At 32.9% G+C, this 20,468-nt stretch overlaps 1 protein-coding gene across 1 annotated transcript in view; it reads left to right on the forward strand.

Moving 5' to 3' along the window:
* Positions 1 to 12,424, forward strand: part of LOC110460607 — a gene marked incomplete at its 5' end in the record, with an annotated part of 28,281 nt that extends 15,857 nt beyond the window's left edge. Inside the window, 5 exons of the mRNA XM_021513609.1 lie at positions 1,833 to 1,942; positions 3,804 to 3,904; positions 9,188 to 9,349; positions 9,997 to 10,212; positions 10,754 to 12,424. Of these exons, the coding sequence (XP_021369284.1) occupies positions 1,833 to 1,942; positions 3,804 to 3,904; positions 9,188 to 9,349; positions 9,997 to 10,212; positions 10,754 to 11,701 (1,537 nt within the window). The remainder of the gene's footprint in view (positions 1 to 1,832; positions 1,943 to 3,803; positions 3,905 to 9,187; positions 9,350 to 9,996; positions 10,213 to 10,753) is intronic.
* Positions 12,425 to 20,468: the final 8,044 nt, after the last annotated feature.

A 20,468-nucleotide genomic window follows, 5' to 3' on the forward strand; every position in this document is an offset into this window, starting at 1 on the left:
GAGTAGGACCTCCAAATGTGTTTAAGAAAAATTTGATTGAGGAAAATAATTTGTGGTTAATAACGTAGATTTGTATAAATAAGGATATCATAACAGTCTTCTAGCTAGAGAAGGAGATATCATGGATCCATTCATTACATGTATGTAATTATCTTGAATTTAATTCAAATAAAGGTCTATATTTTTTAATTCAGTGAAAATGAAATTTCTGCGAAATGAATAAGTGCTATATATATACGATACGTATCCCATAATGTAACTGAAAAGAAGTTGTTTTTCAGCATTTTACTTTAATTCTACAGTATCTATGTTTACCAGATTAAGGTTAAGGTCCCATTCTGATTTGTACATAAAGGAGGTGCAGAATCACATACCATTCAGGTCCCATTCTGATTTGTACATAAAGGAGGTGCAGAATCACATACCATCCCAGACTGTGTTAAGTCTTGTTATTGACACCTCCGAAAAGTGTTTTGTTTTCACAGATTGGTGATTGGCTAATATCCAGTAACATTCTCCATTGTTTATTTAACGTTGTACCTATGACACATGTTTATATATGTATACCATATTTGACCGGATAAGTGTGCCAGAATCTTTTTGAATAACACATGTATTCTCCATATTTTGACTATTTTCCCACATCAGAGGCATGAGGGTCACTTTAACATCTACGAAGTTGAATTCCCAATCATTAACACGTACAGCAAATTGAGTCATCTGACAGACTGCACTCGTACCTGTATTAGCAGATTAATGTTCCAGAATGGCTTTGATTTCATTCAGTATTACTTAATGTATGAACTTAAACAGCGCCATTTTAGTTGCAGAAGTTTTCTTATATAAACTCATTCAAATGGACAACTTCCTGAAATAACAAAATCCAAGACTATAAAATCTTCTGAAATTTTACAATAAGCATTTAAATTATGTTTTCAACATCTTAAGGCACCTTCATTTGAGCAGGTATCTTCTTTAGGTCAAATATGGTACATAAGCTGTTGTGATGTTATACACTCTAATTTGTATGGCCTTTATACAATTGAAGTCATTTCGGGAGACTTGAAAGTTAGCAATCATTATTTTAATGACTTGTTGATTTTCATGTTATAATATTTTAATATTGGTGAAAATGGTCCAGTATATTCTGGGTTACATTTACATGTACATGTATATATTAAATTAATTATTATGATTGTTTCCTGAACTTCAAATAACCTAACTGCTTTAAAATATTGTGTGACTACTTACACTGTACATATATAGGATTTGGGTAAACTATTTTACAAAAAGAAGAAGACGAAAAAGAAATACCGAAAATAAAGTCTCCATTTTTCTTGCAGCTTATACTAGTAACTTGCATGTTAAATCCATAATGATTGAACTCATAACGATTCTTGGATGCTTTTATTGTTTGAAACATGACAAGGCACCCTGGGTATCGTAGGAGTTATTTCCCTTTGGTCTTGTTGGTCAACTATCATAGGGGGACATTATTATATATAAGTACAGCTTTGTAAAAACCAGCTTTAATCATCTTTCGCACCAGGTTTTTCAAACAAATTTCTTGAAATGAATTACTGAATTCACTCAAAATTACAAAAGCTGAATATTGCTATTCAAGTTTTAGTTATTATCAATTTCAAATAACTTGAAATATTTCCGATTTCTTTCATCCGTAAATGATTGGTGTTGATGGACTCTGCTTTGAAGAACTGTAATAAGTACTAATCATGCCCCCTCTGTGTTTGCGTAACATTTGACAGCTATGTTGGTTAACCATTCTACAATGAACTAACCACACCTTCCTTGTTCCCCCGTGTTGTTTACAGAAGTGTCAAACTAACCGGTCCCTTCGTCACCATGATCTACAAAATGTGTGTAGGCGACCTCGTACGATTCGGGGCCATCTATACAATATTTCTCTTAGCCTTTTGCCAAGGTAAGTTTTGTAAACATGCATATGTATATATACAAATGTATATATAAAAAAATTGACAAAAGTTTTTTAGTACCTCCCTAGTACTTTCACCTCTTTTGAGGTTTATCAGGAGAAATGTTTCCGTATATATAAAGGTATAAATAAGAAGGTATATTAATGCATATAGCAAGACATAATTCACTCAAATCTTATTTATTAAACCTGAAATCTTGTTGAATTTCCTCTTTTTGCTTCTAGAATACTTTTGAAATGAGGATTTTATATTTGAAAGTATGGAAATTAATTAACTCTTTGAAAGACAATATATCACATTTTACATTGTAATTTAAGAATTCCTGTTCCATTATAAAAATCTGAAATGACATTGAAAATATTTTTTTCTTGCATGACAATAATTTTATGAATCATTTCTTGAATAGAAACTGACATATACCTTGCAGATGATAAAGATGAAATAAAAACAGTATTCTGATAGAATTCTAAAACTGCATATAGGGTCAGACAGGGATTTGATTCTAAAACTGTATTAGGGTCAGACAGAAATTTAATGGCCCCTGGACCTCTGACCAAAATATAGTCGCTCTTGCCAAATGGTGAGGCATACCTGGTCAGCAGTAGTTGTATGGCTCCATCCCAATAAAGTTATACCTAAAACGAAATTTAGGGGAGGTAACTATGCAAGAATGTATGAAAAACTACAGTTGAACTCTGAATGTTTTGCCTTCACTGGCTCCCCAAGTGTTACAGGACATAATGTAGGCACTAACCTGACAGAATAAGGATCCCAGTCCAATCTGGGAACAGGTACACATTTTTGTGTTTGATATTTTTGTAACTTGACAATGAAAGTACATGGTATGTACTGTAGATGTGCATGAAGAAAGGAATTTATGATTCCACTCTTTTACCTAGAGTAATGACCTTTGGTTTCTTCTCCAGAAACCTTGTTAGCACAACTCCTCCTTAGCAGCGTGTTGGAATTGTTTTGTAACTTGGCACAGTGAAAGTACATATGTAAACGTTCAGGAAGAAAGGAATTTATGATTTGATGCTTTTTCCCGGATTTATGGTCCTAGATTTTTTTCCTTTTTGATCAGATCTTTTCCATCATCATTATAAATGCTCCTTCATTATCAATGTACCATGAAATGCTGTATAACTGTTGATAAAACCTACGACTACATGTACACAATGTATATACAGCCTGTTACAGTGTTACGTTGGTGACTGACTAATCCGTATTCCTAATGAATATATTTCATGCAGCTTGCATGCTCACACTTAAATCTGTCAGATAAAGTGTATATATAACAATTACTGGCAAGTTTATGTCACAGAACACATGTTCTAAAGAAAACATTTAAGTTCTTAAAGCAAAGACTAGACACCTGAAACTTTTAAAACTTCCTTGATTGTAATCTTAAAAGTTAAATATAATTCATGTTACTTGAATTAGTAAGTAGCTATCATTTGAATGCAGACAACTGGAAGAGATTTTAATTCTTCTGGAAAACTCTGGTTCAAATGACAAGAAAAGCAGTTTACACGGAGTATAATTACACTAAGGGCAGACATCTTAAATCGTTTGTGTTTAAAGTACAGGTAAAGGGTACTGGGTACAAAAAAACATGTGGACTTTTTAACAGATGGTATTTCTGTTTTAAATTAAGTGTTTTATTCTCATTTTAATGTAAACTATATCATAAATTTTTTTAAACTTATAACCTCAATTTTATAAATCAAATATCAGTTTGTTCAAAGTTCATTTATCAAATGTTTAAACATCAAAAACCTAATTTTTGGCAGAAAAGGGGCTTTGATTCCATATCTTTTTCAAATTAATTTTGTTTCTATTTTGTAGCTTTCTACTTCCTATTCCAAGGAGCTACTGACAGTCAGGGTTTCACCAATCTTGGGGACACTATCATGACCCTGTTCCAGATGACTTTGGGCGAGTTCAAGGTATACAGCAAAAATAAAAATAAATAGTTGAATATCAAAAATAATCTTTAATTATTTTAATTGCTTATACGCATGATTAGTCCCCATTTAATTAATATACAACGGCATGTTAATTCAAGCAGCACATAAAAGTTGTTTTGATTTGTTTAATTCAGTTCTTAATTAATATAATTTTTGCCACTTTTCAGTTCAACAAGTTATATACAATATGTTATACAGGTTTGGTACAGGTAATCGGGGTCATGTTTTTGTTTTTTTTGTATTTTCAGGAATATGAAATTCATGTTCTTTAAGCCTATTTTACCTGCATATAAAAGATAATGAATTTGTCCTATAGCAAAACTTATTCTATTAAAGTGAACTTAAATTACCCGATTTCAATTTGATGATGTGTTTCGAGACAACCCAGGAAATTTAAGCCGCATCATTTGTTGATAGCAATCAAAACTCAATAGAGTACCTGTATTGTTATTTATGCACATGGTTTTAAATTCATGTTACATTTTTGTGATTACTTGCTAGGATTGAAATATAGAAAATTTACCAATTTAATTTTGTATGTTTTCAAAATACTGTACATAATATGGCTAACGTATATATACTTGAAAAACAGATAACAGACAAACAGTGTACAACAAACACAGAGAATGTTAGTCCATCACTGCAACAGACAAACAGTGTACAACAAACACAGAGAATGTTAGTCCATCACTGCTGAATTTATTTACAGATTGCATAAATTTATTTCTATTCATTTGAACAAAATTATATGTTATGTTGGTTTTACATCATGTGAATATGAAATTCAATGGTAACGTATTTTTTGAAAAGATGAATTAATCTATAGCATGTGCTTTGTATGACTAATAATGTTTCATGATATGTATTTTGCTAAAGTGATAAAAATGATCTAGAGATTTGGTAGATTATATGATTAATGTGAAAGGTGGCAGAGAAGATTTAGGATATAGGCATAATGTTTTGTGCAATTTTATATTTAGATTACTAGAATGCAGGGTAATTTCGAAAATTAAAAATGTTTCACTAACTCCAACAGAAAATCTACCAGCCCCAGGTACATGTATCAGACTAATGGAATAGCTAGGACACCCATGTGTAAAGTGTATATCTTGTGTCAGCTAGGGACATAACTCATAAAAGCACTCAAATTGTTTTTCCATATATAGGTTTTTGTTAAGATCAGATTCTTCCAGTGTTGATTTTTGTCCAGGATTGCTATCATCGGGATCATCACTTCTGTTTGTGGTATATAACAGTGGATACAAATTTTGACAAGTCAGCTAAAATGTTTCGAATAGTTGTGATTGTGTGCTAAATTTACAGTTCAATGTTAGCACTGTTTGTTAGACCCTTAACACGAGTATTGTCTGTACAAATTAAAATAATGTGTAGAAGTATTAATATTAGTGCATCTGAAAGAACCTCTCCTACCCCCATGTACTACCACAGTACATGTATATGTAGTTATAATTGAGACATAATCAATACCTAACCCATCCCCCTGAAACTCTTTGTGCCTGAATAGTTCACACATTAGATATTACATGTATTGTTTAAATGATATATGATGTAATCCCTCATCCCTTATGTTTTATATATAACATGTGTTGATGAGTGTGGCCTATCCACTTTGTGTATTCAGTGTAATTGTATATATTAAGGAACACCTGTATTTATCATGCTGCAGTAACATTCTAGATCACCCGGTAGCTTTTAATTTGCCCGTACATGTTTAAAGTTACAATCATTATTTAACACTTCCTTGGCTGTTTACCCAGTTTTTTACATAAATCTTTTTTCAGTGATGTCTAATTTGTTTTGTGCTGTCTCAAAGAATTTTTCGTCCTTGTTTTCACGTCATGCGTATATGTCGACATGTTTTTGAATGAACCATTTCTTTTGACACGCATGCTAAATAGCTAAGCAGGAGAGCTGCATCCCAGGTACCCAAACACACCTTGTTTATTTTTAATGTTTTCTTGGATTATGTGTTGTTTGTTAGAAATCTTTCCTTTACATGTGTTTCTACAGATGCTAGTGTTGTAGAATTAATGACTTGATTTATGTAATCTAGATATCTTACTTTACACTTCTTTATGCACATTGTACAATAAAAATAAATGTCGCGTTATATAATCCATAACATTATATTTGATATTTAGTGTTTAAAAATGAATTTCATGGCAGTAAGTATTTTTAAAATTATAATATGTTGGTATATATGTCAGCTATCAAAGATTTGAAGTTGAAAAAGAAATTCTCTTGAAAAATTTAAAAAATAAATAGTAAAATTTCTGGTAATGTTTCTTTCTTGATGGAGCATTGGTGTTGTAATTTCTTAATTCTTGAAAAAATACTTTGACTGCTAAATTCATGAATGCTTAACTCATTTCCAAAATTTTCAGATGTTGTGTATTTCTTCTATCACTTGAGATAAACAGTTTTAGGCTTGTGTATGAAAGTCATATTATCTTTATTACTGGAAATATACTGTAAAATGAGACGTTCGCAAAAAAGACCAGACATTAACATTATAAAAACTTAGTAACAGAATCTTTGCACTGCTATGTTGAAAAGTTTTTAATTTTCCCCGTCAAGCTTCATAAATTTGTAAATCACAAATAAACAAAGTGCTAAATGCCATTCACAGATCTGTAACGCTTTAAGATCATGAAAAGGGGTCAGAGGTCAAACTAATTTTTTTTGACAATTGTATTTGGTTGTTAAACTTGACTGATCAGTATTCGTGACATATATACTCGATGTAAATTAGCTAACTTGATTCTGCAACATCAAGGTCAAGGTCATTGTAAAGGGTCAAAGGTCAAACCATTGTATTGCTTGTCCAGCACCTATAGGTTTAGAATGACTATACATTCTTCCATCATACTTCAACAATATATTTACAGAGAGTCTCCTAGCTTTCTATGATAAGTTACAGAGTCTCCTAGCTTTCTATGATAAGTTACAGAGTCTCCTAGCTTTCTATGATAAGTTAGAGTCTCCTAGCTTTCTATGATAAGTTACAGAGAGTCTCCTAGATTTCTATGATAGGTTACAGAAAGTCTCCTAGCTTTCTATGATAAGTTACTGAGAGTCTCCTAGCTTTCTATGATGAGTAACCCCACAGACAAGGTCATTATAAGGGGCAAGACATAAAAGTCATTGAATGATATTCATAGATGTGTATAATAGAGGTAGATAATGTGCCTTATTCCACTGTTTGGTTTCTGCAACTAAGGGCAAAAACCTAGAAGGCAAATCATTGCAGAGCTAGCCTCAAGCATAATTAACTTTTAAATGGCTGAATTATGAGTGTATAATCTTGTCCTTGACAGCATTAGATAACAACACAAATACCCTGACAGCACTTAACAGTTAAACAAATGATGTTGACAGCATTAGAAAGTTTCTCATTGATATTCACAGTATCGCAGTGTTATACAAATGACCTTGCACCAAGAGACAGGTTTATTATGACCGTGCACCTTCAGGACATTCACATTTACTTTGACACCATTTGACAGTTTCACAATGACCTTAACCCTTTAAAAGGTTTCACAATAACTTTGACAATATTTAACAATTTATCAATAACCTTGAACCATCAGGAAGTGTCATAATGGCCTTGACATTATTTGATAGATTTGCAATGACACCATTATAAAGTTTCACTTGGTCATCAACGTCATTTGACAATTTCACATTGACATTGACAACATAAGTTCCACCATGACCTTGACACCATAAGTTCCACCATGACCTTGACACCATAAGTTCCACCATGACCTTGACAGCACTTCAAGAGGGTTGCGATTATAACCTTCAAAATTACAATACTATGGAGTTCACAATGTTCTTCTAATTGCTAAGGACATCTACTGAGAAGATTTCTTTTCATTTAGGCATTAATGAATAAACTTGATACACATATTCTTTAATCCCTGACATATCATTTTTATACACAAAAACAAATAAAAAAGAAAAAGAAACTCTGAAAACAAATTGTTTACAGCCAACACAATGTATAAAAAAATCTTAGATACATATTAAAAATCTTTTTCGATTTTTCATTTTTGTACTCTGTTTGCTAGATATAAATTTACTACCTCTGTGAACTTCTGACCTTTGTGTCATTTGACCTCTGTATTTTGACCTTTGTGTCAGTGCTCTCTGTCTCTTAGTGTTTGATGTGATTGTCATCTGTCTTTTTTGACTGTTCTGGTTATATTTAGAAAATAAAGTTCTGAAGAACTCCGTTTGTAGACTAGACTCTACATTGTGTTTTGCTTTCGAAAGTATTAAAATGTTATTTCTGTAAATGTGAGTCTTTTGGTAAAAATCTTACATTTCTGTTTAAGGGATAAAGTGCTGAGTTCATATCAGTACTAGTATGAGCCCTGAAAGTTGTTTCTACTTGTGGTGTAATGATTGATCAATTTCCTTCAAACCCATAACGAAACCTACTTGTCATGTGAGCTAATGCTTTTCATATTCAAATAAATCTGAAATTGCATTTTGGCATTTGCTCAATAAATATTTAACATAAACCATATCTTATTTTTACTGCTCATGTCCAGGCATTCCTGAAAATCATCCTGACTCTTTGATTTGAATAAGAAAAAAATCATTTAATTTTACCTGAATCTGATGTAGATTATGTACCGAAGAGCTTAATGCTCACATAGTTGGTGACAAAGACTAAGGAGTTTTCTAGGTTATGCTCAGACTGCTAAGTCTCAATTCACCTAAGCAACAGATCTCAGTATTATCACTGTACTCAGAAGTCAGAGGTTTTAGAGTTGTGCCAAGTCAATATATTCTTTTGTTACACTCCTTGCATCAGTAGCATCTTCGAAATCCAAGGGCTTTGCTCCCGATACACAAATCTTCTCGGCACCATCTTCTTGGCACCCGTAGAATATGCTATAACAAAGTTGAAGTCTCGTAGTGAGCTATTTGATTGGTTTCAGGGATGAAAACCTGACCAATAACAAGGCTAATGACTGTCCTATTGAGATGACCAAGGAATTAAGCTTACACCCAACTACAATGTCTGTTGGTTTTATTGTTGTGCTGCCTTGCAATTCTTTAGATATTTTGTCACATAAACAGCCTTTAAATTTTCTTGAGGTATTCTAAGGGTTAAGAGAAGACTATGGTTATGGGGAGTAGAACCATTGGGTGGATCGAGGCCGTAGATTTCTGTGTTATCTGAGTCAGTGAATTACTCTGTTATAATGCCAACACTTGCTATTACAGTACCAGGATTTCAACAACACCAAGTATGCATGGCTGACAAAGATGGTGTTTGCGGTGTTCATGATTCTGGTGCCCATCCTTCTCCTCAACATGTTGATCGCCATGATGGGCAATACCTACCAGATGGTCATCCAGAAGTCAGAGAAAGAATGGCGTAAACAGGTAGCTATGTGGAAAAGGGATAGTTTAGCTGGATTTGGGTTTTTTCATTCACTTAAGATTTCTTTTCAATGAAGAAATGTAAGATATCTTTATAACTGAACCTAATCAACATAAGGTTAAACCATATAAGGATCCTTGTACCACTGTCAGAAACTGTATTTATACATTGGACACTTTTTCCTCAGCATGACTACAGCTTTTAGAAAATATCTCTGAAAAGAAAACCACACCTGCAGAACTGAAAAAAAATTAACAGTAATGCAATAAATAAAATATAATCTACCTACAACAGTGCTCTGAGTGTAAAATGCAAAAAGGCCAGACCAAGATTTAAATCCTGGACCTCAGATCATTATTATATAATAGTGGCTCAAACTAACATACTTATACCTTGACAATGACAGTACGTTGAACTATATATAATCACAATACACTTATATCCAGAATCAAATTAAGGAGAGATTACTGCATGAGCAAAAACACCTAAAGGAGGTGTAATTCTTCAATATTTTGCTTGCAGTGGGACAGGAATCCTTAACATGATCTTTGATATTTTTATTATCTATGAAAAGATAATAAATCTCAGATCAAAGCTTAACTGATCACATTGAGTCAAAATTGTTCTACAATAATGTTTTCCGTTTCAGTGGGCCAAAATTGTTGTCGTGCTGGAGAGAAGTTTTTCTAAGAAACAGCTGCTCCAGTTCCAGAAAGAATACTCTGCTCGTCTGAGCGGCCGGCCGGTGGCAGAACTGGCCGCATACGATGGTAAGGACGAGGAAGACAGGAGAGCTCTCGTCGTGATCAAGAGTTCCAACAAGACCATCGCCAGACGCAGGAAAGCTGCGGTGATTGCTTGGAAGGTATGGACTTTATTTGGTATTATGTGTCAGCTTTAGTTTTCTTTGTTCCAAATTTGTGCTTTTAGTGAATATTTCAACTGGTGTAGATGCTGAAACGTTCCTGTGGAACTGAGCGTATTGAGATCTACATTGTACTGCACTAAAGTGCTTTTTGGTCTCAAGCCAAAATTATTGTCTGGGACTAACCCTACAAATCCCTACAAAAATCCCTGGTGTCAAAGTTTTGACAATACAGTTAAAATTTCAGACTAAATTTTTCTTAAGTTAGATTTTCCTGATCATTTAGAGTGGGTTTTTTTGCAATTGGAAATATTTGTTTTAATTATTTTGAGAGATCAGACTGAATAAAACTGTCAATGTGATCAATTGTGAATAACAGCAAAGCAAGTTCACTTGGTATTTTATTTTATACATTTGAGAAATCAATGTTAATTCAGAACCACACCTTACCTTACTGTGACCTTTGAGCGAGTAAGCAAGTGCAATTTATACTTAGCATAAAAACAATGGATTCTACCGTTAATGAATTATGTTGTTACAGAAAGCGGGAAAAGAGGTGATGAATCAGATGAAAAGACACAAGAAACTCGGCATCACTGGCCCACTCCATCTCACGGAGGTTCAACGCAAACACCGCATCTCCCGGCGCGGATCACATGAATCCGTGGAAGAAAATGACGATGACAAGGGACACATGTTCTCCAACATGCTACAGCAGCTGGCATGGGAGCAGGACATTGACCTAACGAAGGGTCAGGCTCTGATTACTGACCCGGATCTTATTGACAAAGTTACCCCCTCCTCTCCCGAGCCTATAACACACTTCCCACAAAATCACACCCCGATAGCAAACGGACGAGCTCGAAATCATACTAAATATGTGAAAACTCCTGCTGGAACTCCAAAACAAAGTCCAAAATCCTCCAACAGGAAGTTTGCTTACAACCGTGTGTCGCCATTGTCTATCGCACAAGCAATGGCGCCACCTACAGACGATTCAGAAAGTGATATGGAAGTGGCAAAATTACTTGCTACAAAAAAGAGAGATCACTCTAAAGAGTTGTCAAAACAGTTTAGTCAAATGAGTATAACAGAAATATCTGTTCATGACAAAAATGAATATGTACAATTTAGAGGCTCAAAGCCCCCAACTAGACCACATAAGTTATCCTGGGATGTGCCAAAATTTGAGAGAAACCTTAAAACTGACGATGAAAGTGCAAGTCAAGATGGTTCTGTGGGGACAAAAAGCACAGGATCAGCATCGTCAACAACAAAAATTAAAGTGAAAGATAGTACATCATCAGGGTCAAAGGTCAAACGCAGCAGATCAGAGTCATCAAAAACACCCAGGGATCGAATTCGGGAGATGGAACAACATTCACAGAAAAAATCTAAAAAAGACAAACCTGTAGAAAAAACTGTTTCACGGACATCTTCAACTGCTTCTCTGCTAGACATATCCGACTGTAAGGAGAGTGAACTATGATGAGTGAGCTTTAATACGTAAAGAGAGTAATCTACATGTATAATATACTGTAAGGAGAGTGAACTATGATGAGTGAGCTTTAATATGCTGTGTAAAAAGTGTATAATATACTGTAAGGAGAGTGAACTATGATGAGTGAGCTTTAATATGCTATGTAAAAAGTGTATAATATACTGTAAGGAGAATGAAATCTAGGGAGAGAAGAATGAGCTCTTAGTGTACTGTTAAGTGAGTGAAATCTATTTTACCATAACATGAAGAGTGAGCTTTAGTTTACTATGAGGTCAGTGAGCAACTCTGGTGTACTGTAAGGGAACTGGAGTGAACAGTAAGGGGACTGATGCACTGTAAGGAGAATGAGTTTGAGTGTATTAGCTGATGATAAAATCATTGGGTTTTTTTCTTTTGAAGAAGGACAGTCTTTATACAAGGGTTTACTGGTAAAATAAAATCTGAGAAATGTTGGAAAGGTCAGAATGAAAATTTAAAAAGTGATAATAAGATATTTCTTTTGTGGTCATTCCTAATGAAAGCAGGTGTAAGTAATACAGATGTGATACAACACCACTGTTTGTTTCTACACTTCATTATAATTTAGATGGTTTATTGTCCCGATCATGGCAAGCCAAAGATTTTGTTTATTAAGTACCTGGTAATGACTAATGCTTTGATGAGTATGTAAGCATGTATGTATGTGTGTATGTATGTATGTATGTATGTATGTATGTATGTATGTATGTATGTATGTAAGCATTGTTGTATGTATGTATGTATGTATGTATGTATGTATGTAAGCATGGTTATATGTATGTATGTATGTAGATATGTATGCATGGTTGTATGTATGTATGTATGTAGATATGTATATATGTATGTATGTAAGCATGGTTGTATGTTTGTATGTATGTATGTATGTAAGCATGGTTGTATGTATGTATGTATGTAGATATGTGTATAACTTAACTGCATTTAACTAAGTGGAAATAACAAATCAGGGTTTCAATTCATAAATCTGGAGTTATCTTCACATAAAGCTCTAAGATGATAATATTACTGTAGCTTATATTCATCCTCAGAGTCAAATATTCATCCAAGACAATTCACTGTGTCAAAAGATTTTTTGTTTTTATGTAGACTATATATTAGATAGACTTTTAGAACTTTTGCCTGGGTAATGGTTCTCGGGGTCGGAGGAACTGTGATCATTTATGTTGATAATGAAGATATCCTTGTGAAAATGTTGCATTGTGCTCTTCTTCATTATGAAAATATTAATAATAATAATGTATATTACTTTGTTGCGTTACTATTTGAATATGTTTAAGGCCCAAAGATGACACAGATGAATATTATTTTGTATATGATTTGCACACTTAACCCTTCAATTACATTCAATGAATCAATATATTATAATTTATATAGTATACAATGTAGCTTTAAGGTAAAATTATATCAGAGTATTCAATTTAGTCTCTTTAACTCATTCACCCCTGAAGTTTCATAATGAACTATTCCAAACTTTGAATTGGAAGAGTTCAAATGTGTCTTCAGGGTTGAATGAGTTAACAATCTGGCTTATATTTCATTTTCATGATACAACTAATTACACAAAACACAGGATTTTTTTAAATGTATTGCCGTTAGAAATTATACGCTGTGTGAAATATGATGGATATAGTCTCATTAGTCTAACAAACCTTCTGTCTCGTGGTAAAGGTCACTGGCATAGTTGTCCTTTATATTTCATGCTTTTCTACATTTTTTTCTGAAATCTCTAAATTAAGTTTTTTACTATATATTCTGGTAAGATAAAGAACAAAAGTGTGCAACAAAAATGATTTCCTTTTAATAATTTGTCACATCATGAAAACCACTAAATGGAGAGAAAATTTAAAAGAATTATTTTCCCAAGGTGCACATATTTGTTTCAGTAGCATTAAAATTGTCCTCATTGACAAACCGCACCTTTTGTACATACCCACCTGTAGTTTCTGTTTTGTTTTTATATCCCATTTATTTGTTGTTATGTTTGTTTTACAAGTTCTGTTATGTGTTAATATTTTTAAATCTTACTTAAAAACTTAATAAAAATTACATTATTCAGTTATGCCAAATATCAAATTAATATATCACATTTTATAATAACCAATAAATTGATAGCAATGCTTTGTCTTATATGAAATCTGTATCCCACGTATCAGCACATGTATTAGAAACCTGTATTTGAAATTTTGTGATTTTAGGATTACAATACCTCAATACAGATACAACAAATACATTTTATGCAAAAATATAAGTAACTTTTGTAAGTTTTAGTAAAATGAATTGCTAAAATTGGTGTTTCCTGAATTTGTCTATATTTTCATATTTACTATTTGGCCAGTCTACAAAAAAGATAGTTTTATTATTTTACAAAAAAAATCTTACTACTGTTTTAGAAACTTGTAGTATGTGCCAAAATATTTCTCACGTCCCCCAGAAAATGTGAAAGCAATCTAAGGGATAATTATGTGTAATATATATAATGTAGGGCTACATTGTACAGTGTAGAAGGTGTAATTTGATGATAGATATTATATTACTAAACACTAAGATGACAGGTTGACTTCTGCTGTAATTAAATTGTTTTATGTGCTCCTTACCTTGAATGTTCCAGTCTGCCTAGCTGCATAGATGGGTAAAGAAAGACTGCACAGTGTCCATTTAAGAAAGATTTAGGGAAGACTAGTTATTTCAGTTTCTTAAATTGCAACTTATAACAAAACAAGCTCTGGCCGCAAAAATCATTAAGTTTCTTAAAACTTCACATAACTATATTGAAAAATTAAGAAGAAAAAAAACAGACCCTTTAACCCTTCCACTGCTATGTAACTTTAGTAGACTCTACCATGCATTGATATGGACGAGTCCATTATGGTCTATAGTGGTGAAAGGATTAAAGTTGATGTATGATATGATTAATTTATACTTCGTTCAGATCCAAGAATGATAACCTTTACATCTTTTTTCCGTCCAGTAAGATTGTCCAGTAAGATTATATACGGGATGTTAAACCTTTACCCCTGTTTAATTTCTCTCTTGTGCATGTTATTGTGTATTTTGTCTCTGTATAACGATGCCTCGGGGATATACAGGTAGATGTACCTACACGGTTCCTTCCTCTACACTTGTGCACCACTTTCCTTGTTAATGTTACTGTTGAAAAATTTAACTTAATCTATTTTACAACTGTATTCTGCTAGGACACTTATATAAATCTGTCTTGATGGCCTAAATATAATAAAACATTATATGTTAAGGGGATTGTATAGGATTTAAGAAACTGGCAAAACCCCACATGGTTAAAGGCAGGTGACTCCATACCTTTCCACATCCAATAGGGGAATCAAAACTACAGTGTTTTGAAACAAGGGCGTGCTTACCACTGCATTAACTAACAAACCACCCCATAAGTTTTAAAAAGATAACTGATACCTTATAGCCATTTGGTCCTTCCAACATAGTGTCGGATACCTGTCTAAATTACCAAAGGTCAAATTATCTAGTGTCAAAGTTTGTATTATTGTCCCAGTCTCAACTTCCTCATAACTGCAGTTAATGAAAGTGGATACTGCTTCTCTATCACTACCAGATCTAGACAGTGTGCATGTGGAGTCAAATGTCAAACATCTGCATTTCCATATCCAAGCCTTATATGTATATACATGTACGTATACCTGGTAATATGGACAAAGAAGTAATAACGAAAGTGCAGACAAGGAAACTTGTCAAGTTTTCAGGGCGATCCACCCCTTTATCAAGACAGGAACATGAATATTTATATGTAAACATCCTCCTGCTACAGATACAGTTGTGTTTGGTGTGATTAAAGGACTGTTTAACCCCTATCACTGTGGGGGTATCCATGTGCTTACAAAATATTTCTAGTTTTATTAACTAAACTAATTAGCAACTGACCATTACTTGCTGTTGCCATGCAGTTGATAAAAGGTTCTAATATTTACAATTTTTGTACAACTACTAAGTTTTTGCATTACATTCCAAAATTTGATACTGGTTAGGTTCTTTTCAACACTATTGTCATCAATATTTAAATATCACAATCAGCACTGATGATATACATGTCTGAGCAGACATTTTAGTTAGTCTGATCAACCTTGAATTTTTTCAGAAATAATAATAAAATATATGTTTTACCTGTACTAGGGGTGATCTGTCCAAGGTTAAGGTAATATAGCTTTATTTGGCAAAAGTCTGTAGAATACCAACACAGCTCGTTTCCAAATTACCCCTTTCACCACTGTACATGTAGACCATATATAATGGACTCATCCATAGCAATGCATGGTGGATTTACCTAAGTTACATACAATGTAGGGGTGAAAGGGTTAAGATTAAATTAGATTACTGTAAAGAAGGTAGTTTCTTTACACCATTTTATGGTTCTAATTTTTCCAGCCATTTTACTTTTAATGGGATCAATTATGTGACTGAATTAGCCAAGCTCCATTGTACATGTACTAAAATCTCATACATTAAACATTACTGTACATCAGGACTAAACTCTCATATATCAGCACCATGTTTTAATCTTCCTGTAATGAATATCTTCCGATGTATTCACGGCTATATCTACCGAAAAAAAATGATTCTTCGAATAAATGTATTATGAATGAATCTCTTTTTGATATACCTAATTTGATAGTCGTAATAGAAGCATATAGGTAGGACACCTTCAATGAGTTGATCTATTTCTAAATCGTCCCTATGGAAGAGTTCCATTCAACAGTGTTATTTTTAAAACACAATTGCTAATCTTGCATTTTGGATGAAATCATTTTTATATTTATATATCTCGATCAACAGTAGGATGCCTGAGCTATTCTTGTAAGTTTGATTATCTATTAGCTAACAGAACCGTGATAGATGTTATCCTCCAGTGTATATAAGTTATCTTAGTATAATAGAAAGAATTTTGAAACAGCTATAGGGAATATGTTTCATTTAAAAATATATTCAAAGTATCGACAGATTTTTATATTTTCAGACTAATTTTCAGGTTGAATCAATTGTAAAAGTGACAATTCCTTTCTAACACACAGCTGACTTATACTGACTTGCAATTTAGAAATAAATTGCATAATCTGACACAATTTAATTTAGTTTGTGCACCGACAATTATGAACACATGAAACTATGAACACATTTTCTGAAGAAGTTTTTTAAAAAACACACCTATTAGTTTAATATATTCATTCAATAGCTTTGAAAATTTATGAGCAATTTATAAGCATACAGATGTTTATCTGAAGGATTATTTTTAAGCTGTTTTAAGTACATATGTCCTCAAATTAACACTGCCAGGATGGTTTAAACTACAATACGTAGAGGGTACTTTACCTTGGCCTCAGTAGTGGGGCTTTGTTGACGATGTTAAATGTTGACATTGTTGTATATATTGTTGACGAAGTTATATGTTGACAAAGTTGTGTTGGTTATCTTTGTAGAAGTGTGGATAGGTATGGTTACTGTCGTTGGGCTTCCCAAGTTAATATTTTATGTACATATAGTTGTATATCGTGAAGAATATGAACATTGTTTTATTGTCAGAAATAGTTTATCTCGCCGCGGAATTGTTGATGTGCGATTTCATTATGTCCCATTTTAAAGCTGATATTTCAAAAGTTAAGAACCATCATTATATTTTGCAAAGTATTTTTTACGCTATACTGACACCCCTTGTGGAACAGGAGTTTGTCATGTCTATATTTATCTACCCTCTACTGACACCCCGTGTGGAACAGGAGTTTGTCCTGTCTACATTTGTCAGTTTGAAATAGACTAAATGCCAGCACCCTTTCAGGGGATATGTAAGCACCTGAACCCTTGTTATGCATACTCGTCAACCCTCCTTATTTAGGAGGGAGACTCCCGATTTTTTACCCTTATATTGAGTTTTATCAACCAGTGAATTTGCTTAGCTGTTCCTATATTCTTAGATCTGATGATTTCTGCTGAAAGAACAACTCAAAACGTGTCATTTAAAATTGTTATTTTGTCTCTAGGATGGTATATACACATTTTATTTATGTTTTAAAATGAGCATGCAGAATCTCCCCCATCAAATCTCAAAGAGTTGGCAAGTATGGGTCTCATGTCAGTACACAACAGTTGACTAAAGGTTTCAAACTTTTTTATTTCCTAATACTAGCCCAGTATATTTCACCGACCAGGCGTTTCTGATCGTATCTTCTCCTTAACACCTGCCTGGCACAGGTGCACTTTAAATAGATATTAAGGTTTCATTACTATGTGACATGTCTTAATTGAAAAGATACAGGGATTGTATGTATGATTAGTTCACAATAACAGATTACAACAGGAAAAACATTCAAACAATGTTACAGTTCAGACACATAGAAAGTGGCTTGACCTGTCAATATTTGTTTTTCGTAAAACCTTGTCACATCATAAACCTTGTCTTATGCCCCATGTTCAAAAACCATTGGCTTTTAACCCTTTCACCACTGTAGACCACAATGGATTTATCCAGAGTAATGCATGTTAGAGTTTACTAAAGTTACATAGGGGTTTAACTGGGTTGGTGATACATCAGAAGGTAAGTATGAAGGTATTGCTAAGAAAAGATGAAAAGGGGACAGTAAAATGTGTTGGTAACCAACTTTAAACTAGGTAACAAAATGAGCGGCATTTTATTGGGATTTTACTAAATACTGTTAAGTACTGTTTTACTTAAAGCAATATTCGATTTGTAAACAGTATTTGTTAACTGTCAAGTGCACAATTAATGATCTTTATATACCCTATGGCAGAGGGGCTGACAGTGGGTTGTGTAAACAGACATTAAGATTGCCAGGATTAAATTTGGATTATTCTTGTTTTCAAAAGGGGGGTTTCCCTGTATAAAAGAAGAAGATGTTTTGAGAAGCTTTGTGATATGGTTCTTGACTTGTTACATCAGTTTAAACATTTAATTTGATTTAAGGTTAGTGAAACATTTATTTGTATAATTTGGACATAAGGATACTGTATACATTTCAGGAAGGATTTTACTATGATTTAGTTAATTTGTTGTCCTAGTAATCTTCAGGACATGTTACACTTGTAGTAAAATTAATAATGTTAGATTAATATTAATTGAGACATGGTAGTTTCTTTCTGATTTAATGTTTGATATAAAGACGGAGGAAAAAATCTTTTAATAATTTGTATTTTTATTATTAAAAAATAATAGAATGCAATTTTGTATCCATGTGTTGTCAATCTTAAATGAGAATTTTACAGTTGATTTAATGTGACTTAAGTGCTTACATGTTTCACTAACCTTTGATCTGTTATAAGTATTCCTATTTATATGTCACTGCTAGTCATTCGGCCCAGTTGTCCTTGTGTTAGTGTGGTGTGAGGACTGACAATGTAGTTGGTGTTGACAATGTCTCTATGTCCGCATGTTTACTTTTACATCGTTTGATTATTTACAAGTTAGTGATTTCTTTAATTATATTTGTATTCAGTTGATTTATATTTTCGCTTGCTATAATTTATTTTTATAAAATTTTCTATTTCATTCCTTCCAGACACAAAACAACACCCATTAAAAGCCTTGTTATGGATATTTATATTGTGTTTATGTCACTAACATTCTGTGTGTGTTTTACACGTGAAGATTACTATTATGTACATTATAGACATTTACGTCATCATGAACATTCCATGTACATCATGAATGCCTAGAACGTTGTGTTTGTCATGGACATCCTGAACACTTATATGTCATGAACAATGTTTGTATGTCATGAACATTGTTTGTATGTCATGAACAATGTTTGTATGTCTTGAACATTGTTTGTATGTCATGAACAATGTTTGTATGTCTTGAAAACTTTGTCGTGAACATTGTTTGTATGTCTTGAAAACTTTGTCATGAACAATGTTTGTATGTCATGAACATTGTTTGTATGTCATGAACATTCTTTGTATCAACATTCTTTGTATGTCATGAACAATGTTTGTATGTCATAAAAACTTTGTCGTGAACATTGTTTGTATGTCATGAACATTCTTTGTATCAACATTCTTTGTATGTCATGAACAATGTTTGTATGTCATAAAAACTTTGTCGTGAACATTGTTTGTATGTCATGAACATTCTTTGTATCAACATTCTTTGTATGTCATGAACAATGTTTGTATGTCATAAAAACTTTGTCGTGAACATTGTTTGTATGTCATGAACATTCTTTGTATCAACATTCTTTGTATGTCATGAACAATGTTTGTATGTCATACAAACTTTGTCGTGAACATTGTTTGTATGTCTTGAAAACTTTGTCGTGAACAATGTTTTGTTTATGATGAATACTCTTTCAATGTCATGAAGACTTTATACATCATGAACACTTTATACATCATGAACACCTAATACATCATGAACACTTTATACATCATGAACATTCCTTCTGGGTCATGAACATCAATTGTACGTCATGCACATTCTTTGTACATCATGAACTTGTGTTATGAACATTCTATGTACAATTGAATCATCGCTTTTGTGTCATGAACATTTTTGAATGTCATAAAACATTTGTATGTCATTTACAATATCTTCATCATGTATATTTAAATGTGATGAACACTTTATGTATGGAGATGTCCAATATTCTGTTTCCTGCTTTTAAATCATTTTTCGCTGGTTATGGGTATATAGATAATTACAAGATAGTTGATTAGCTGAAAGAAATTT

Source organism: Mizuhopecten yessoensis, unplaced genomic scaffold (genome assembly GCF_002113885.1).
Source record: "Mizuhopecten yessoensis strain PY_sf001 unplaced genomic scaffold, ASM211388v2 scaffold10441, whole genome shotgun sequence".
Lineage (NCBI taxonomy): Eukaryota > Metazoa > Mollusca > Bivalvia > Pectinida > Pectinidae > Mizuhopecten > Mizuhopecten yessoensis.